Source organism: Phaethon lepturus, unplaced genomic scaffold (assembly GCF_000687285.1).
Source record: "Phaethon lepturus isolate BGI_N335 unplaced genomic scaffold, ASM68728v1 scaffold15597, whole genome shotgun sequence".
In the NCBI taxonomy this organism is placed as follows: domain Eukaryota; kingdom Metazoa; phylum Chordata; class Aves; order Phaethontiformes; family Phaethontidae; genus Phaethon; species Phaethon lepturus.
The window spans coordinates 392-19807 of record NW_010551299.1 but is presented as its reverse complement, the minus strand read 5'-3'; the positions used below and the strand labels follow the sequence as shown (position 1 = coordinate 19807).

Below are 19416 nucleotides of genomic sequence, written 5' to 3'. Positions count from 1 at the left end.
AGGAATGAAACCTTCAGGCTTACCAGACAGAATACAGCTGCTTGAGCTAATGTCATACTTTGGTTCTCTGAAAATGTCTAAAAAAATTAAGCTAGATAAAATAATATATTTTAACAGCCCGATTATCAGAAAACTCTGAAGATTTTTGGTTGAGAGTATTAAAAAAAAAAAAAAAAAAGAAGAAGGAGAAAGGAAACCCAAAGTAGAACATGATAATAAAAACAGTGTAGAGTTGCTCAGGGACACTGAGACTGGAAAATGTTAGCACGTATTGCTAGATCATCTAATGGAAAGTGCTTAAAAACCACCGATCCCATGTGTAATACATAGGTATTAAATAACAAAAGCCCTCAATTCATTCTGGCATGTGTGCATGTATGAATTCATCCATCCATCTCTGCAAAGCTTTTTCTACATCACCTATACCTAAGGCATACTTAATCATTTGTATAACATATTTATTGCCTTCTGCAATATATAAATTCCTTTGCCAACAATGACATCAGTTAAGTATTAGCTGCACACTTTTAATTAATTTTAGCATAAGTCAACTCTTTCAGCCTGATGATATTTAAATTGCATTCCTGGCAATGCTGACTTTGACAGCTGTGCTACAATATTCTACTGATATTTCACTGAAATCATTCAAATGTGCAGAAATACAGAGCAGGAGTCAAGAGGGTAAAAGTTTTCAGTTTGCTGGAAGCTCTTAACTAGACTCTATTATTTTCAGCTGCCACAGTAACACAGTGTGAGTGCTTAAATGCTTCATTCTTTCATACAATCCACCACTTACCAGTAAAAGGAAATTGTCCAGCCATGTGTAAATGTCAAGTGAGTTGATAGATCCGAGCCAAGGTGCTTGGTGCACCTGGTGCACAGCTGTGAGCCCGATGTCCGTCACTGCAGGATGGGACATCGCAAAGGGTACACTGATCCACTGTAATCAAAGAGAAACACTATGTTCAGGTCTAAAGAAAGCATTCTAAATCTGTGAAATTTTAATATTAACATTGATCTGTTTTTCTTCTTCTTGCATGCTACAGATCAAATGCCAAATTACTGAGTTGACTTGCAGAAAAGTCAGGTTATGTGCCTGTCCAAAATCCAGAGAGCTCTGGTAATGGATAGCTTACCTCTGTCCTGGAGAGTGTGAGTATGAGCAGAGAATTAATCAGTGTAAATCACAAAATCATCAGGAAAGACACATTTATATATCTTCATTTTATTTTCCCTAAACTCCACACGTATTCTTTACACCCTTTCCTAGACCATACTGTGGAGAAATGTCTACATATAAACTTGAACACAATAGCATCAGAATTTGCCAGTATATAGGCATAAGACATCACAAACACACCTGAAGGTTTGGGAATTTGTTTTTAATTCAATACAAAATTATATTCTGACAAGAGAGGGGTGCTGTTGGTGAACTGCCATCTCTTGCTCCAGAGCACCCAGTGTTACAGCACTTTTCTGTCTTGAAGGTGATTTCAGTCTGGGCTCTTGACGATTTCCAGTCTCTCTGTTTTTGATCTAGGCCAAAAAATCAGTTGAGAAACCCTTCCAAGAGACAGTTTCTGCCAGAAGGCTTGTTTCCTTCTCCAACGGACTTTTTGAGCATCTATTTGCCAACTCATTTTGTGATGGTGTAACTCACTAACTTTCTCTGAGGAGAACCTCAGCAGCTCCTACTGAGATGAAAACCAGGCTTTGTGCTATATGGAATAGACCAGCACAAGCACGACATCCTTAAGGAACCAATGATATGCAAAACCATACAGATAATCACAATCTAACTGATCACATTTAAGTGTATGGGCTAACAGGAGCAAGGATGGGACATCAAACATCTTCCTCTACTTTGTTGCACAATTATTGCAATAATGTGCGTGTGAAGAGTATTTTGCGGCACTGCCTGTTACTGAGGCTGTTTATCACATATCATAGAATTCGGTTCTCAGTTACATGTTAAACTTTGCCAGTTTAACCACTTGGGCAGAAAGATTCCCTTCTCACTGTCTGCTTGGGCTTTTCTGGGAAGATCACCAAAATGTTTCAACTGTCTCCAAGATATTTGAGCAAAAAATAAACATATAGCTGTCCTGGTTTCAGCCAGGGTAGAGTTAATTTTCTTCATAGAAGCTAGCGTGAGGCTATGTTTTGTATCTGGGATGAGAAACTGTTGATAACGTGCTGATGTTTTGGGTTGTTGCTAAGCAGTCAAGGACAGTCCAGCTTCTCGTGCTGGCCTGCAGCGGCAGGCTGGGGGTGCACGGGAAGCTGGGAGGGGACACAGCTGGGACAGCTGACCCAGGCTGGCCAAAGAGATATTCCATACCATATAACGTCATGCTCGGTATATAAAGCTGGGATGAAGAAGAAGGAAGGGGTGGAGGGACGTTCGGAGTTATGGCGTCTGTCTTCCCAGGAAACCATTACGCGTGACAGAGCCCTGCTTCCCTGGAGATGGCTGAACCCCTGCCTGCCCATGGGGAGTAGTGAACAAATTCCTTGTTTTGCTTTGCTTGCGTGCGCGGCTTTTGCTTTACTTATTAAACTGTCTTTATCTCAAACCATGAGTTTCCTCACTTTTACTCTTCTGATTCTCTCCCCCTCCCCTTCCGATTCTCTCCCCCGTCGCACCGTGGGGGAGTGAGCGAGCGGCTGCATGGTGCTTAGTTGCTGGTTGGGGCTAAACCACGACAATAGCAAAATTAATGGATGTTATTACTCTTCTTGTTGAGAAATTCACAGGGAACAGGGATGTCAAATGGATTTTTTTATGTTTGTTTGTGAATCTCAAATCTCAAACGTGTCCAAGTGATGAGCTTCTGAAGAACTGTAGTTTGCCCATACTCAGCTGAGATTTTCAGTAGGGTAAATTTCTAAAGATCCATCTTCAGCCTGCATGCCACAGCCCATGATTTAATAGGTGCTGTACTGCAAAAGTATTATAGGCTTTTGTAATCCATTCCAGTTCCTGACTAATCTAGCTCATTGTGGTCTTGAGGACTCCCTCTACATTAGTAAATAAAATGCTTTCTCTGACCCTGAATTTCGCTGACATGTTGTGGTTTACATCTATACATCTAGACTCCTTTGCCTGCCAAGAAGGACAGCCCTGAACTGTTCCTGGGAATTGTCTGGGAAAATACTAGTTGGTGTGGGCCAAAACAGTGCCAGGACTGTGTTAACAATTAAGCACTACAGATGATGCTCTTTTCACCTTGGCACTGTTTAACTTGCTTAATATAGACATAGACCCAATTTCTTCACTGAGCCCTTTCTGATGGGAGTAGAAAATTCACTGTTTTGAATGGAGGGCAAATAAAGCCAAGACTCGAGGAAGTGAAACAGAAACTGGGACTTTATGTTGGGACTTGAAGATTAGGGGTAGAAGTAGCAGGTAGCTAGAAGGACCTGGAACTCATGTGGTTGGAAACCAGAAAAAAAAGACTTCTGCATGGTGGCAAAGGGTTTAGAATGGGGAATTAATAATACAGATGAGGAGTCTGTAAATAGTGGGGATATGGTGCAGCATCAGGGAAAGACTCACCGGCTGAGATAAAGACAAAGAGCTGAGAATTGCAGATATGGGTACAGGAGACTGAGGAGAGAAGGAGAGACACTGCATGGGATTGTAAGGCAAAAACCAGGGAACTACATGGAGTGGCTGATGTAGAGGTTATGGAAGCCTAAGGAAGAAGCTGTGGCTGAAATTAGGAGCCAGGGTAGGGAACAGAAGTAATTACAAACAGCATCTCCTCCTGGCTAAGGAGCAGGCGAGGAACAGGCATTAGAAGAATGAACAGTAAAGCTCTGTGCCAGTGGGAATACAAACTGCTCCAGATCCTGGAGGAGAAGCTGGGATACGCGAGCCTGTGACATCTTCTGTGAAAGTGTCCCATCTCGTCTAAAACCGCCTCACCTAGAGCACGAGCATATTTAGATGCTATCTGAGGCTTCCAGCCCCACTGATGACTCTTGATGTTATGAATATGGTTTCTTCTACATGATGTTATTGCTGTTTATTTCAAATGGGAAATTACGTAAAAAGCCCAACCTGAATTGAAAGAACACTGTTAAAGCTGTGGATGCAATCATTTAGAAGACTGCTATACAAACTTCATTTGCTTTCCCCCTCCATCAGGTTCATGCTGCCTTTAATACAGAATCACATGTCATTATTCCCATGGGATTAGGGTCTTTAGCAGTGCGTGAGTTCTTCTCATTGGAAAAGTATTTCTATATTTTGATTTATCTACAATTTTGGGAGTTTTTGTAATGAACACCATCTGTAGAAGCTGAATAGTTCACAAATATTAACATGCATGTTAGGGAAGGAGACAGTATTTTCTCCACAGTGCAGGTGAAAAACAAAGGTATGAAAGAAGGTCTGGAATAACTTCTCATTTGAGGTGGCCAGCTGGAACCTGGATTTGCTTTTTCAGGGTATTTAGCACCATTCCCATGAAGTCAGTTACCACAGGGAATGCTTAGCACTTCTGCAAATAAGGCCATAAGCATCACAGTAGAGTGACACAGAATGAGGACACACAGAGGGTTGGTTAGTGACCACCTGTGTGAGCACTGGCTGAAGCAATTTCCCTGGTGCTGCACAAGAACTGCGGTGAAAGCAGCGAAACAACTCTGGGTCCCCAAGGTGCCATTCAGTTCCTTCCCCTTGAGCCACCCCATTTATTTCAGCCTGTCCCAGTTGTCTGCACACCTGTGACCATCTATTACTGCCACTGGCAAACGAAGACAGCAGCTTCTTTGGTTGCACCCCTGTGATCTGAGCCCTGATGCATTGACATTTCTCAGAGTAGGGCTTAAAGAACAACAGTAACTAAAAGAAAAGTCCACCCACTAGCATATCATTTCTAGATGATGAGGGGATATTCATACCACCATACTCAAACAGCCAGGTCATCAGATGAGACTTCCTATACTACGGTCTCCAAGGACAGTGGAGGGAAATGAGGGAAAAACCAAGAAGGCCATTTAAAGCAGGAGGTTAACTAAGTTGCGTGAGTAGGTGACAGCTACAGGAAGGAGAAGCAGGAGAGTATCAGCTCCGCGGGTCCAACGCCAGCATTTATGGACTGTTTTACCGACTGCTTCCTGCCTCTGATGCCTCATTCCAGTGCCTGTGCCACAGTCCTATGGACAGATAAGGAAGGACTCAGCTCCAGTCCTGTTCTGAGTTAGATATTTACTCAGCAGGCAAATTGCAAGAATGTTTGCACCATCAGACTGGCTGGAATAAAGCCAAAGAATTGGGCCTCTCGGTCACCGTTATTGTCAAAGCACGGGCTGTACGTTGATGTAAATGCAGACTTTTTAAAGTTAGGCCTCTGTGAGTGGGAATGTTCCTTCTCCACAGTGAAGGAACCAGTGAAGGCAGTTCCAAAACTGAAGACGGGCAATAGGTCTCAGCAATCATCATAATGCTCAGGGCAAAATCCTCAGCAAAGAAAGGAAAAAAAGCCAAACTTACCAGTCCCAGGAAGATGCAGAAGAGCTGAACTACATCGGTGTAGGCCACAGAATAAAGCCCACCCACAAGCGTGTACATAGTTGCAATCAGGGCAGAAATAATGACTGAAATATTGACATTAATGTCAATGATCACACTTATAGTGGCACCTAAGGGGAAAAACAGAGCACTGTGTGTTAGTGTATGTCACAGTATGTCTGATGAGAAGGCTCCTCTTTGCTAAGTTGCATATGCAGGTGCTGGTATGACACTTAGCAACACTATAAAGATATTCCCCTCTTTTATCTTCTGCACACCCCTTCTGCATCTTTGAAGGGAGTGGGAAAAGGAAGGCTCCTGTTGGTCTAAGTTTAGCATCAGTCTTTTTACAGGTTCTTAGGAAATGAAGGAGTGAAGGGTCCCAACAGTCTTTCCTTACATTGTTCAAGCTTTGTAAGAACTACACTCTTTTCTTCTGCCCGGGGAAAAGCAGCCATGCACAGACAGTTGAAGCTTCCCTTCAAGAATCCATCCTCCATTGTTGACCTAGAAACCAAGAACTTTTCCAAATACCATTGAGCAGATTTCATTTGTAGAAAACAAACCACAATGTTGAGCTGACCAGTCAGTCTCCACAAAACAGCTCATAAAATCAAAGAGTTGCTGACATTAAAAGGCACCTCTAGAGATTGTCTAGTCCAGGTCCCTATTCAAGCAGTGTCAGCTGGAGCAGGTGGCTCAGGACCACGTCCAGTCAGGTCATGATTATCTGCAAGGATGGAGACTCCACAACTTCTCTGGGTAACCTATGCCAGTGTTTGACCTCTCCCACTGTAAAAATTTGTTTTTTCTTCTTAAGTTTAAATGGATTTTCCTGTAGTTCTGTTTGTGCCCATTGCCTCTTGCTGGGTCACTGGGCAGCACAGATATGAGCCTGGTTCCATCTTCTTCATCCTGTTTCCCCCACTGCCAAATCAGGTTTTATGCAGATGGGTAAGATCCCCCTGAGCCTTCTCTTCTCCAGGTTCAACAGTCCCAGCTCTCTCAGCCTCTCTTTATATGCCAATACCCCAGTCCCTTAATAATCTTTGTGGCTTTTCACTGGACTCTCTCCAGTATGTCCATGTCTCTTGTATTGGGGAGCACTGGATCCGGCACTCCAAATGTGTGCTGAGTAAAGGGGAAGGATCCCCTCTGTCAACCTGCTGGCAATGGTCCTTCTAATGCAGCCCAGGATGCCATTGGCTTTCTTTACCACAAGGGCACATTGCTGGATCATAGTCAACTTCATTGCCTTCCAATACTCCCAGGTCCTTTTCTGCAAACCTACTTTCCAGCTTGTTAGCCTCCAACCTGTACTGGGACATCAGGTTGTACCTCCTCAGGAGCAGGACTTAGCATTTCCCTTAGTTGAACTCTATGAGGATCCTGTTGGTCCATTTATGCAGCTTGTTGAGGTACATCATCTAGTCTATCAGCAACTTCTCACAGTTTATATTTTCTGCAAACTAGCTGAAGGTGCACTTGGTCCCATCAGCCAGGTCATTAATGAAGATGTTACATAATACAGGACTCAGTATTGACCTCTGGGGTGCACAACTGGTGACTGGCCACCAAGTGGCTTCCATGCTGACAGCCCTCTGAGACCAGAAATTCAGACAGTTTTCAATTCTCCTCACTGTCCATTTACCAGTCTGTACTCCATCTGTTTGTCTATGAGGATATTACAGGAGACAGTGTAGAAAACCCTTTTTGAAATCCACAACATGCCCTGCTCTCCCTTTGTGAACCAAGTCAGTCAGCTCATCCTGAAGATGTCAGGCTGGTCAGGAATTACTTCCTCTCCACAAATCCATGCTGATCAGTCCCCTTGTTGACCTTCTTTGTTTGGAAGTAGTTTCCAGGAGTATTTTTTCCGTCACCTTCCTAGGGATCAAGGTGAGGCTGACCAACCTTTAGTTCCTGATATGCTACTTCTTGCCCTTCTTGAAGATGGGAGTGACATTTGTTTTCTTCCAGTCTTCATTAACATCCCTGATCACCACAGTCTTCAGAAGATTACTGAGAGTATCCTTGCAATGCTATCAGCCAGCACCCACAGCACTCGCAGGATGCATCACATAAGGTCCCATGAAATTGTGTCTGTCAGTCTATTTAAATGTTTCCTCACCTGATCCTACTTCAGCAAACCTTCCTTGCCCTGGACTTCCCTATGGTTCTCAGGGTCCTGGGACTTCTGAAGTCTGGTCTTAAGAGCAAAGAGTGAAGCAGAGAAGTCACTGAGTGCCTCAACCATTTCCACATCCTTTGCCACCAGGTTCCCTATTCTATTCAACAGCAGTCCACATTTTCCCTAGATTATGTACTCGTAGAAGCCTTTCTTGCCGCCCTTCCGGGCCAGATTCAAATCCAGGTGGACTTCAAGTTATTTAACTCCTTTCACCTCAGCATGTAGTTTGTTCTTAGTCCTTTAAGAGTTTTTTCATGAAATTGTGGTAAACAAGCTCCCCATTGCTTTGCAGTTCATCAGAGCACAGTTGGAGACTACCTTCAGAGTTTATTTTCTGTGTAAAATAGCTTGTGCTAGAAAGCATTACCACATGCATGTGCACTATGAGTATGATTAGCTGGTGGTAACAGTCAACTACTGGTGCTTCAACTCAAGGGCTTTCTGCGTTCTTGAAGGGATTGCTAAATTCAGGCCTGAAGTATAATTAAAAACCCTGGAAACTGATTTTTTTTTTCAGGACTGGATGAGTAGTTGGGTGTTTTTCTATTGAGTCATAGTTCCACTAATTCTTTGAATCCTTTCTTGAATCCTAAGTATTTTCTTCATTTTGCCAAGTAGAAAACCTTTTCAAATTTAATAATACTTCAATTTATTGATCAGCATCTGTTTTACTTCTGCGGAAAGTGTGCTACATGCTATGGAAAGTTCTGTATATGTAGGTCTTCTATATGCAAAGGATTATTTTGTTTAGATGCATTGGCAATAACGTTTCATATCCTTAAGGGAATTTTTGACTGGCTTCTGTGATCTCAGTGGTGTAAAAGAGAAACTGGGTCAAGCTTGACACAAAAGGGACACTTGCAATCATTCATGTCACCTTCACAATTAAAGGAAATTTGTTGCTAAATCTTTTCATGCTCTTTAAAAAGGGACATCTTAAAGGTACTTTAAAATGAATAGATACCTTGCGTGTCTTTCCATTACCAGAATAATTAATTGGGTGCCATAACCAGGTTTATTTACTAGTTAGCATGGGTCTGAGAATTGTCACATACTGCATCATTTGGCTAGGACAGTTAGCATTTGAAGCCAGAACTTTAATGCATTTCTGATTTTCTTAATCCTTTCTACCTGGAAAAATTAATATTTATACTGCTTATTCCTTACCTAAGGCAGAGAAGATGGCAGCAGCCCAAAACATTTCTCCCATTAAAGCTGGGATAAACAGTAGCCCTCCCATCCTTTTTCCATAGAGCTGCTGAAAAGGGTCTAGCATTGTCACATAGCCTTTGGATCGCATGGGTTTTGCAAAAAAAAGGCCACCTACAAAGAAAAGTAGCATAAGACACCAGCTGCAGTTGAGAAATGCATGGCCATTAAGGGGTAAAACATTGATTGTCAGTTAAGGATACAAAAATGTCAGTATTACTGTTTGGTGTTGGTTTGTTGTTCTTTTTTTTTAAGAAATAAATACAGTTAAAATGTCCTCTAAGAACTCTTACCTTACATCTGTCTACAGAGTTACATAAATACATCCACACCACTAATTTCTATGGTCTGATAATGAAAAATAAGTTTTTCTTATTTTGTCTGGTTCAGTTTACTTAATCTGCCCTTATGGATAGCCAGAGGTTTGTCTAATTTTGGATCAGCCTAAGGGAATGGCTTTTCTACCTAATCCTCTTCAGTCTTAGAGCAGAATCCAGTATGAATTTTCACATGGTCCTAATCTAAAAATAAAACTGTCTGGGATTCCTGGATCATAAATATGAGTTCACACATGTTTTAGTGCACACACAGCAAATCTGATTCTTCCAAGACAGTCCAGATTTGTTATGTATGCTTAAATCAACCTGACTACACCTGCAGGGTAGGTCAGATGCCTTCTGGGCTCTGCAGGTGTCAGGCTCCCCGAACATTTGTCATACACTTATTTCACTTATGCATGTTCAGGAATTTTCATGTATCACAATTCTGCTCTGCCTGGCTGACATACGGGCTGGGTATGTACATAATGTGCAAAGGCAACACCTTTCTAACGTACAGTCCTCAAATTCTTTCTGGCTGGGGAAAGCAAGGACATATCTCAGGAAAGCTGCAAGAGCCTTTGTATGGAAACCTGTGTAGCTGAGATCTGCACATGACTATAACTAAGATGACTTCTACCACAGTAAAACTGCTGAAATGCAATGTATAAGGCACAATAAAAAACCCTGGAAAACCAGTCAGTTCCCAATAAAATCTACTATACAGTATTTGGCAACCCTTAATTAAGTTCATCATCACATGATACGTAATGTATTCATTGTATTGTACAGAAGATTTTCCATGTTTCCATGTATTGCCTTGTATCACTTATATGTCATTTCATTAAGTACCCTGAACAGAAGGTACCAGCTTACCAATCACGATTTATTTATACTGCTTATGTTAACACTGTCTTTAGCCAGGTTGTTTGGATCCAGAAACCCTCCAGCATTTTTTTACTATTCTTGGATTTGTCATGGATCCTGTTCCTATTTTACTTGTTACATCATCATTACAAAAGCCAACTAAAAGAAAAAAAAAAAGAGTCACTGGTATTATAATCTATTAGGACATTCAAGCATCTATAAAAGGAAATAAGAGGTATTCTAATCTTTAAAACTAAATTGCTTGAAAAATTAGGAAAAATGGTATGTGGCACAACATTGAACTAACAGGGAGATTATGTCAGTCTTAAATCCTTCCAATCTGAAACAGTAATATTTCTTCCAGCCTTGTATTTATACTTTTGATTTATTTTTTTAAAGAAGGATAAACAACTCCTCCCCTCAAACCTGCATGTACAGAACATGCTTACAGAAATGCTTTCTTCTCCATGCTCTGCAGAGAGATATATGTGGGTCACAAGATACAGACTTCTTTTCTCTGCAGTGGCCATTATAACTTCCAGGAAAAAAGGTCTGTCTATCTAAAAACAGCTGACAATGAGGGGAAAGGCTAACTCAACCCCTTCTGCTATTATTGATTTGTGTCAATTCTACAGAGGCTAAGAGTCTGGAAGATGCTTGTGACTATGATCCTAATGACTGCTCAATGACATCGATGATGGATCATGACTCTCATGACCTCATAATGATATCAACTGATCTCCAGGCAGACAACTACTGTTATTGTTTATCTTACAGGAAGTAGAGCTGCTCTCAGGGATGGGAACTACTACTGGAACTGGAGCTGAACCACATGTGCCAGAAAGGGACAACTATGATGGGGAAGGTTTCTGCCTGGGAAGAGAGGACAGCCAGGACAGGCCATAGGAAAGCATTTCCAAGGGGAAAAAACAGTCAGGAGGGAAACCGAGTTGTATATGAAGAAACAAAAGGGGCAAGAAGACCTGGATAAGCAACCAAAGGAAACAAAGGGACAGACTACGTGGGAGGACCATGAGAAAAGACTCAAAATAGACTGAGAGGTCAAGTATTATTAGAAAGGCTAATATACCAGTCATATTAATGAAAGATGAAAACAGGATTCTTTTTTGTAACAACATTCTTTTTAAACAGTTGCATCAGCAGTTGCCTTAGGGACATGATCTGTTCACAAACTGGGAGGATGTAGTTGACAACTTAGTGGTGTATTCATCATGGCTCACAAGGCAATACTTTCTTTGCAAGCTGCTCCATGTGGCTGCGACACAGTGAGAGCTATTATTTCTGAGACTACATTTGAGGAGTCAGAAGCCACAGCATCAAAAAATTATAATGCTGTCTGCATTTTACACTCTGACCCTGCACATAGCAGGATTGTGTATTTGCATTTGACATCTGATTTGGAGTTTAGTACCCCATTTAAGAAGATGCTTGGTCCAATTTTAAGGAAATAGACTCATTCTACTACAGACTTCCTACACAAAATTAGACAAATTAGACTCTTGGTGAAGAGCTATAAGGTATAAGCACTTCCCTAACCTGAAAAGATATTTGCCACTCTTGAATTCCAAGATTTATAGGTGCCCTGGTGTTCCAGATCATATAGGCATTTAAAGAAAACCTGAATATATAAAGCTGTGTATATATAGTCTTAAAAAAACCCATAACAAAACCTTTCTGATTGTGATTTCCATAGATCACTATGGTTGTAATGATCAAATAGGTCTTGCCAAGGCATTCAGGAGACTTAAGGTATCAAATTATTTATAGTGATTTTCTGTTTTTCTTTTTAATAGACAAACCTATCAGCAGAAGGGATCCAGTTTACCTCAGAATCCTTTTATCAGACCCTCATTCTTTCATTTCATATGATGGACTTGTCATCAGAACTGCTTAAAACGTGAGACTATTAGCTTTAGTTCTTTGCTTACCTAAAACCAGACTAAGGGAATATCCAATAGGCGCCTGAGCCCAAGCTAGACCATAGCCTGGGACATACACAGCTTCTGCTGTCCCATTGATGTAACCTCCTCCAACCCATGTGGCTGAAAAAGAAGAGGGGGAAAAGTCTTTAATGTGCACAAAGAAAGAAATCCTCACACATAGTAGAATGAAATTGTCATCACTTATAATATTGCTGGTTTTTATTATATGAACTGTATAAGTGCCAGATACAGCATCCTTCTATAAAAGATAGTCCTAATTCAAAAAACTTGCAACCTAAGCACGTGAAAAAAGAAGTTAGATGGACTGAGACAATCATCGAAGTGTCAAAGCCTCTGTATAGTCAGTGGAGATGTGAGGGCTGAGTACCCCACTACTTGTTTACAATGAAGGAATCACATCAACTCATTAACCATTACTGTTTTCTTTGTGTTAGTCCAAATGAAGGACAGATGTAAGGGGGAATTTGAAGAAGAACAATAAACATACAGTGATAAAGTCATCCCAGCTGCGAAAACTCAAAGCATTTAAATTAGACAAGAGTTTAATGAATGCACCGTTTACTAGGGCCTTCATGAAAAAAATTGCCCTTAAAACCTTGCTAAATTTTAAATTGTGACTATACGAAGCACAGTTAGTAAACTCTGACTTCCCTAAATGTCATATTTCCATATATAGGGCTGTGGTGGTTTTGTGTTGCTATTTGAGTTCTAAAATTTGACTGATTTATTTTTGTGCTTCCCAAAGACATTCCAAAAGTGAATTGTGCTATCTATAATATTTCTGATTTTATCTCTCTAAAAAGCAGTAATTTTTAATATATGAACCTTAATGAATTGATTCTCTGCCTTGAAGGGAAGTTTCTACATTTGAGAATTTGGGACCTATGGTATGTATGAAAAATCTCCACCACAGAAATGTATTGTGATTACATCTGCAAAAATAATTTGTAACCAATTACTTAAAAAAGTTTATCTCTTCCCGTTTGCATATTCCATGCAAAAAGTTCTTGATTTTCTTTAATGTATAATGAACAAGTTTTATGAATCTGAGTCTGTAGTTTGGACAAGGGCAAACAGATAATTACAAGTTCTAGATTTTTGTAATACTATTTTGATTTGCTTCAGAAGCCTTTGCTTTCTCCTGTAAGAGTAGTTCAAGCTTTCTGTGTAAAAATTCACAATTGTAAGAAATTTATTTTCCTTCAGCATCCTTCAGAATCTTCCCATCATCCACCATCAAACAAGCAAACTTGATTTTGTGTTTAAGACAAACAATCAGAGATAAACACAAATGAAGAATATTTAATTAAAATTCCTAAAGAAATTTCATTAAAATCTAAATGGCCACTCTTTTCAATACTCTCAAATACTACCAGAGGGTATTTTTTTTTAACTTGATGCTAAATTACACCATGGCTTTAGAATCAAAGATCTAAATGCAACCACAGCATTGTCTCCATTTCAGCATTTTGAAACACAAGAATGGATCATTCTGTTGTTGGAAATAGTATAATGGGCTTGTATGAGGGATGTGCATGCAGAGTCTGCAACAAAAGAAGTGACCCAAGGAGCCCTGCTCTTGGTAGCCTTTTGGGTATCAAAATCCATTGTGTATTACGGAGACAAGAGAAGAGGTGAGATGCCCATGTGGGACCACATGGAGAAGATGGGTGAACACTGATCCTTGATGGGAAGAGCAGGGATACAGAATCTATATAAAAAGTTGTCAGACATTTGGGATTTTTTGTCTCTTGACAGTGTGTATTAAGGTAAGTGAGAAGATGATACTTTGGTTACCAGGGTCCTAGAATCATAGAACCATAGAATCACAGAATGGTTTGGGTTGGAAGGGAACTTAAAGACTATCTAGTTCCAATCCCCCTGCCATGGGCAGGGACACCTTCCACTAGATCAAGTTGCTCAAAGCCTCACCCAACCTGGCCTTGAACACTTCCAGGGAGGGGGCATCCACAACTTTTCTGGGCAACATGTTCCAGTGTCTCACCACCTTCAGAGTAAAGAATTTCTTCCTAATATTTAATCTAAATTACCCTCTTTCTGATGGTTTAAAATCATCATGCCTCATTCTATCACTATACTCTCTGATAAAGAGTCCCTCCCCATCTTTCCTGTAGGCCCCCTTTAAGTACTGGAAGGCTTCCATAAGGTCTCCCTGGAGCTTTCTCTCCTCTAGGCTAAACAACGCCAGCTCTCTTAGCCTGTCCTCATACAGGGGGTGTTCCAGCACCCTGATTGTCTTCGTGTCCCTCCTCTGGACCCATTCAAGCAGGTCTATGTCATTCTCATACTGGGAGCCCCAGAGCTGGACACGGGACTCCAGGTGAGGTCTCACCAGAGCGGAGGAAAGGGACGGAATTACCTTCCTCAACCTGCTGGCCATGCTTCTTTTGATGCAGCCCAGGATGCGATTGGCTTTCTGGGCTGCAAATGCACATTGCCAGCTCATGCCCACCTTTTCATCCACCAGTACCCCCAAGTTCATCTCCACAGGACTTCTCTCAATCCACTCATGGCCCAGCCTTTATCTGGGTAAGTCTGAGATTGCCCCGACTGAGGTGCAGGACCTTACACTTGTCCTTGATGAACTTCATAATGTTTGCACAGGCCAGCTTCTCTAACCTGTCCAGATCCCTCTAGATGGCATCCCTTCCCTGGTATCAAGCACACCACTCATTTTGGTCTAATCTGCAAACTTGCTGTGGGCGTACTCAGTTCCACTGTCCATGTCCCGACAAAAATGTTAAATAATACTGGTCCCAATATAGACCCCTGAGGGACACCACTTGTCACTGATCTCCACACGGACATTGAGCCATTTACCACTGAGTCCATGACTACCTGGGATGCGTGTTGCCTATTGTGTCACAAGCAGCATAGACTTAGGGAATAGGTTGTAAGCACCTGTACACAATAACAAAGGTAAATATTTAGAAAGGGAATTATATTTGTCTTCTTCCCTGGAAAAAACATGAGCATGAATTTTGCATGAACGATATCCACTTCTAGATGAGGAATAATATCCCCTAGTCAAGGACACATGTCCCGCATTGCTGCAGCTGTGGTGCAAGGAGGCTTCAACATCTGACATCGATTTGCCTGGGGTTGCTACTGAGGTGGCAGGTGTTCTCCAAGGGGCACTTCGATGCTGTGCCTAACTCCCTTTTTTCTGGAGAAGGCCAAGTCACTTCACTTCTGTGTGGTATTGCGGGGGCCGTTGCCCTCCCCTGGCTGAAGGGGAACAATGCCCTATGGACTGGTATTGCTGGGTAAGGTGGCATGGAGGATTTAGCACTTATTTTCAATTTGATTTCTTGATTTCTGGGTTGGGGGTTGAAAAACCAGCTGCTGATGAATTTTTGTGTGCACTAGACTGTTCTGGAACATCTGCCAAGGACCCCAGAGCTCTAGAAAGGTGCTATATGGCTTTTTCTGAGGGGGTGAATGGGTAATCAGCACATACATTGACATCAGTAAATACTTTAGAAAAGAAATAATGGGATATGATTGGATGGGATTTCAACCTTAGATAATAATTTTCTGATCCTCCGTTTGCTAAGCCACAATTTAAAGTTAGTTTAATACCTTTTCTGGTGAAATTCTTTTTTCTTTTCTAAATCAGACAAAAGGAATATAAAATTTAATAATCTATGGAAACACTCATGTGGTAATCTATTTTAATCCTCTCTTTGTCTGCCATCTGAAGGACCAAAAAATGCAACATCCATTTAAAACATGCATCCTAAAAAATGATCAGACTGTACTGAGGATATGGAGTGCAGTTATGCTCCTAGTTCATATAAGGAACACAGAAATAAATATCAGATTTCTTTATATATATTGATATATATGTATCTACATATTTTTCTCATATATGATTATATGATCTCACATGATTAAAATCAGAGATTTTGGCACTTCCTTGTAAATGATCCCTTGCCTGACCACTCAAATTATTGAATCAACTCATCAAGGTCTGTAAAATGAAAATCCTAACCTAAAGATTACAAAAAAGAATTTTATAATATTGTTTTTTTCTTGTGGAAGGATATGTAGCTCCATCCAACTAAAATGAAAAAAAATGACATCGATAGATTATTACCTTTTTGATCATGTTTGTAAGCATTCAATTATGTAAGCTCATATATTTTCTTTGGGTTTTAAACTCAGTCACTGAAATCAGAATAGACTCAAGTTTGTCACAGATACCACTTCTTAAGAATTTCACCCACAAATTAAGGAACACTAATATTTAATGCAACACTTTAACTGTCATCATGTAAAAACAATACACAGATTAAAGTCATGTCTATGGTACAATGTTAGCTGATTTTAATATGAGCTGTTGTGATCCATCCACAATTCAAGCTTCTCACTCTTTCTAATTGCTGACACAGCCTTCAACAGGCTTTGTGTTTAGGCGTTTCAGTAGCTAGTTGATACAGCTGTTTCTTCAGGATCATAGTATACAACCAAATATGTCCATAGCCATTATTCATAGGGAGTGCATTTACTTTAAGGCTTTTCAATGCCATTTAGAAAAACAACTATAATCTCTCAGGAATCTTAAGTCTGTCCCTATGAGTCACGATGTTTACGAATTTTATTTTGAATTTATTGTCTGAGTTCTGTCATCCTCCTCACCAAGTAGCCCTAGAAATTGCTGCCAATATTTAAACCAACACCCACGGAACATGGTGTTGTTTGTCTTGGACAAGAAGGACAAAATTAGGCCTTATCTCATAACCCAAAGTACTTCATGTCCATACTAACAATATCCTTTCTGGAGATCTTTAAAAATTTCTTGTTTTCCTTTTATGGAGTAGGCTTTTTTTTTTTTAATTCATATTTAGACAACTAAATCTGTAAAATTTAAAGGTTATGTTGGAATAGCCATATATCTCTGGAGGCATGGTTATGAGGTGCTAAATCTGCATCTATCATTTTTAAAGTAGCAAATATGCCCTTGAATAATGTGACCATTTAGTAAAAATTATTGCAGATTTTGATCGGCTTACTTTCACAATTATTTTGTTACGTCTTTACAAACTAAGCATCCCAATCACCGTCACTGAGACAAAACTCGGACTAACCCCTGATTCAGTAGACTTGTGCCCACACCTAACTTTGCGTGCCAGGTGTGGTTCCCCGAAACCAAAAGTGTAATTTCCTGCCATCTCAAGCTTTAACTGCCGTATTTATGGAAGGCAAAGGTGAGAAGGTATGTGAACCCTGACAGTATGAAATCCATGAGCGTTTTAGCTGCGCAAAGGCTTTAGGATCAGCTTCGTATTGTACCACAGAGATGAAACACTACGCCACCTCTAGAGCGTGCATGAAATGGGATGAGCATGTGTGGGTGTGAATTGTGGTGGTTATAGAAATTGCCTGCAATATAGGAAACCCCAGTTCAAGTCTCATCTCTGCTTCAGATGTTATGAAAAATATTCCTGTAAAATAGGATTAAGGAGACCAGAATTTGTGCCTTCTTCCACGGGCAAAACTGTTAGTCATAACCACCTGCACGCGGGATGTCTTGTTTCGTCTCCACTCCCCTGACCTAATGATTACATATTTGTGGCAGACACTATCTCTGCAAAATATTCTGGTTTCAGTACTCTTGAAAACATTTCATTCAGCAGAAAGCAGTCAAACCAGCTCTTGTTATGAGCAGAATCTCATCATATCTGATGCTTCAGTAGCCAATGGATAAGTGATACAGTAAATTACAGCAAAATCTGCCCATATTCAAACATTATTGACTTTTACAAACATTCTTCACTCGATATCCAAATATTCAATCTTTGAATGAGCAAAATGCCTCTGCAAGGGGATAGGAATTTCTCTTGATTAAAGAACACAGAATTTTGGCCCAAGTTTTTATGTGTTTCTTCCTTATTAGATAATTGTGAAACCAGAACAGGGCAAAAGGGCAAAACATAAATAGAAACTGATAAATCCAATCTGGCAATTGAAAGGGCTTTGCCTGAATAGGATTTAGAATAAATTAAAAAAAAAATCATGCTTAAAAATTAAATTGCTTAAATAAAAATGATGGGACAATTCACTCTTCTTATAATGCATTTTTGTTCCAATCCCATATGTTAGCTGTAAGACTTTAGATTTTGGACCATATTGAGAATATCTTGTTTACCAAGTAAGACACCTGGTTCGACGGGCTTTGGGATTGAGACAGCAGTGCTTTCAAAATCAGTGAATCACCCAGACTTTTCATACTGATACCACTACTCACAGTAAAGTATTATTTTGTCAAACTGCTGCAAAAGAAGCTAAAAGGATCCACAAAGTAAGTTTGCTGAAATCAGTGGAATTGCAAGTTTATATTTACGCCAATTTTCTTTTAGAAACTCATTCTTAATTGATGCTGCACTCTAGTCCCCCATATATTTTTGCATATAAACTTTGTTTTACTCAGTTTAAACAAAAATAACTCAACAATTTGGATGGCTTTAACAACAATAACAGTTATTTTAAAATTGGATTTCTTGTTAATCTATATCAATTCTATACTTTTGTCCCAAACATATCTGATATAGAGATGAATATGAAAGCAATGAATAAGAAATAGAATAAGTTCTTCTTAAAATAGAATTTTAAAGTATTTGTTGATTTTATATAGATGCTGCATTTGGCTGTTCACTAAACAATGTTAGCAGCAATTGGGAAGAAAAGCATATATATTTTCTCCATTTTGCATATTCAACATGCAGATTACACTTCTTCATTCAGATGGAAAACTGACAAGTTATACACTGATTAGGAAAAAAAAAAAAAAGACTTGATTTTTTACATACCGGTCATTGTAAATCCACCAACTAGCAAGCCAATGTCTCTTCCACCGACTATAATAGCTTCGCTGCGATCTCCTTCGCTGCCAGTGTTCTTGGTTTTCCAAGCAGCCCATATCCCAACTGCCAGAATAGCCAGGTAGAATACAACTATGGCCACCAGCCCCTCTGCATGGAAAGCCATGCTGAAGTCCTGACTGCTTCTTTGACCGCTATTTCATTAAGACCTCTGGAGAGAATGCAATAATAGGTCTGTTTTTAACAAACCCAGTAAGGTGCTTTTTAGAGTCAGTGCACAAAGAAAACTCAGGTGGTTATTAAAGAGACTATTCTGGTGAATTTATATGAAATAAGGATTTCAGGTGTAATCGAAATTAAGATTACATGCCAATTAAAATGCCTGTGGAGCAACAATTGTAACCTGTGATTACAATGGGAAGCGTATGATGTGGCTGAAAGCTACGCAATTCTCAGAAATCTGTTAGCAAGCACAGAATTATTTTAGTGTCGCCAAGTCCCC

At 40.1% G+C, this 19416-nt stretch overlaps 1 protein-coding gene across 1 annotated transcript in view; it reads right to left on the bottom strand.

Moving 5' to 3' along the window:
• SLC5A7 (solute carrier family 5 (sodium/choline cotransporter), member 7) overlaps positions 1-19080 on the bottom strand; it is a 22607-nt gene extending 3527 nt beyond the window's left edge. The window contains exons 1-5 of the mRNA XM_010290865.1: positions 18903-19080; positions 12055-12168; positions 8880-9035; positions 5504-5652; positions 797-940 (exon numbers count right to left, since the gene is read on the bottom strand). Coding sequence (XP_010289167.1) covers positions 797-940; positions 5504-5652; positions 8880-9035; positions 12055-12168; positions 18903-19080 — 741 coding nt within the window. The remainder of the gene's footprint in view (positions 1-796; positions 941-5503; positions 5653-8879; positions 9036-12054; positions 12169-18902) is intronic.
• Positions 19081-19416: the final 336 nt, after the last annotated feature.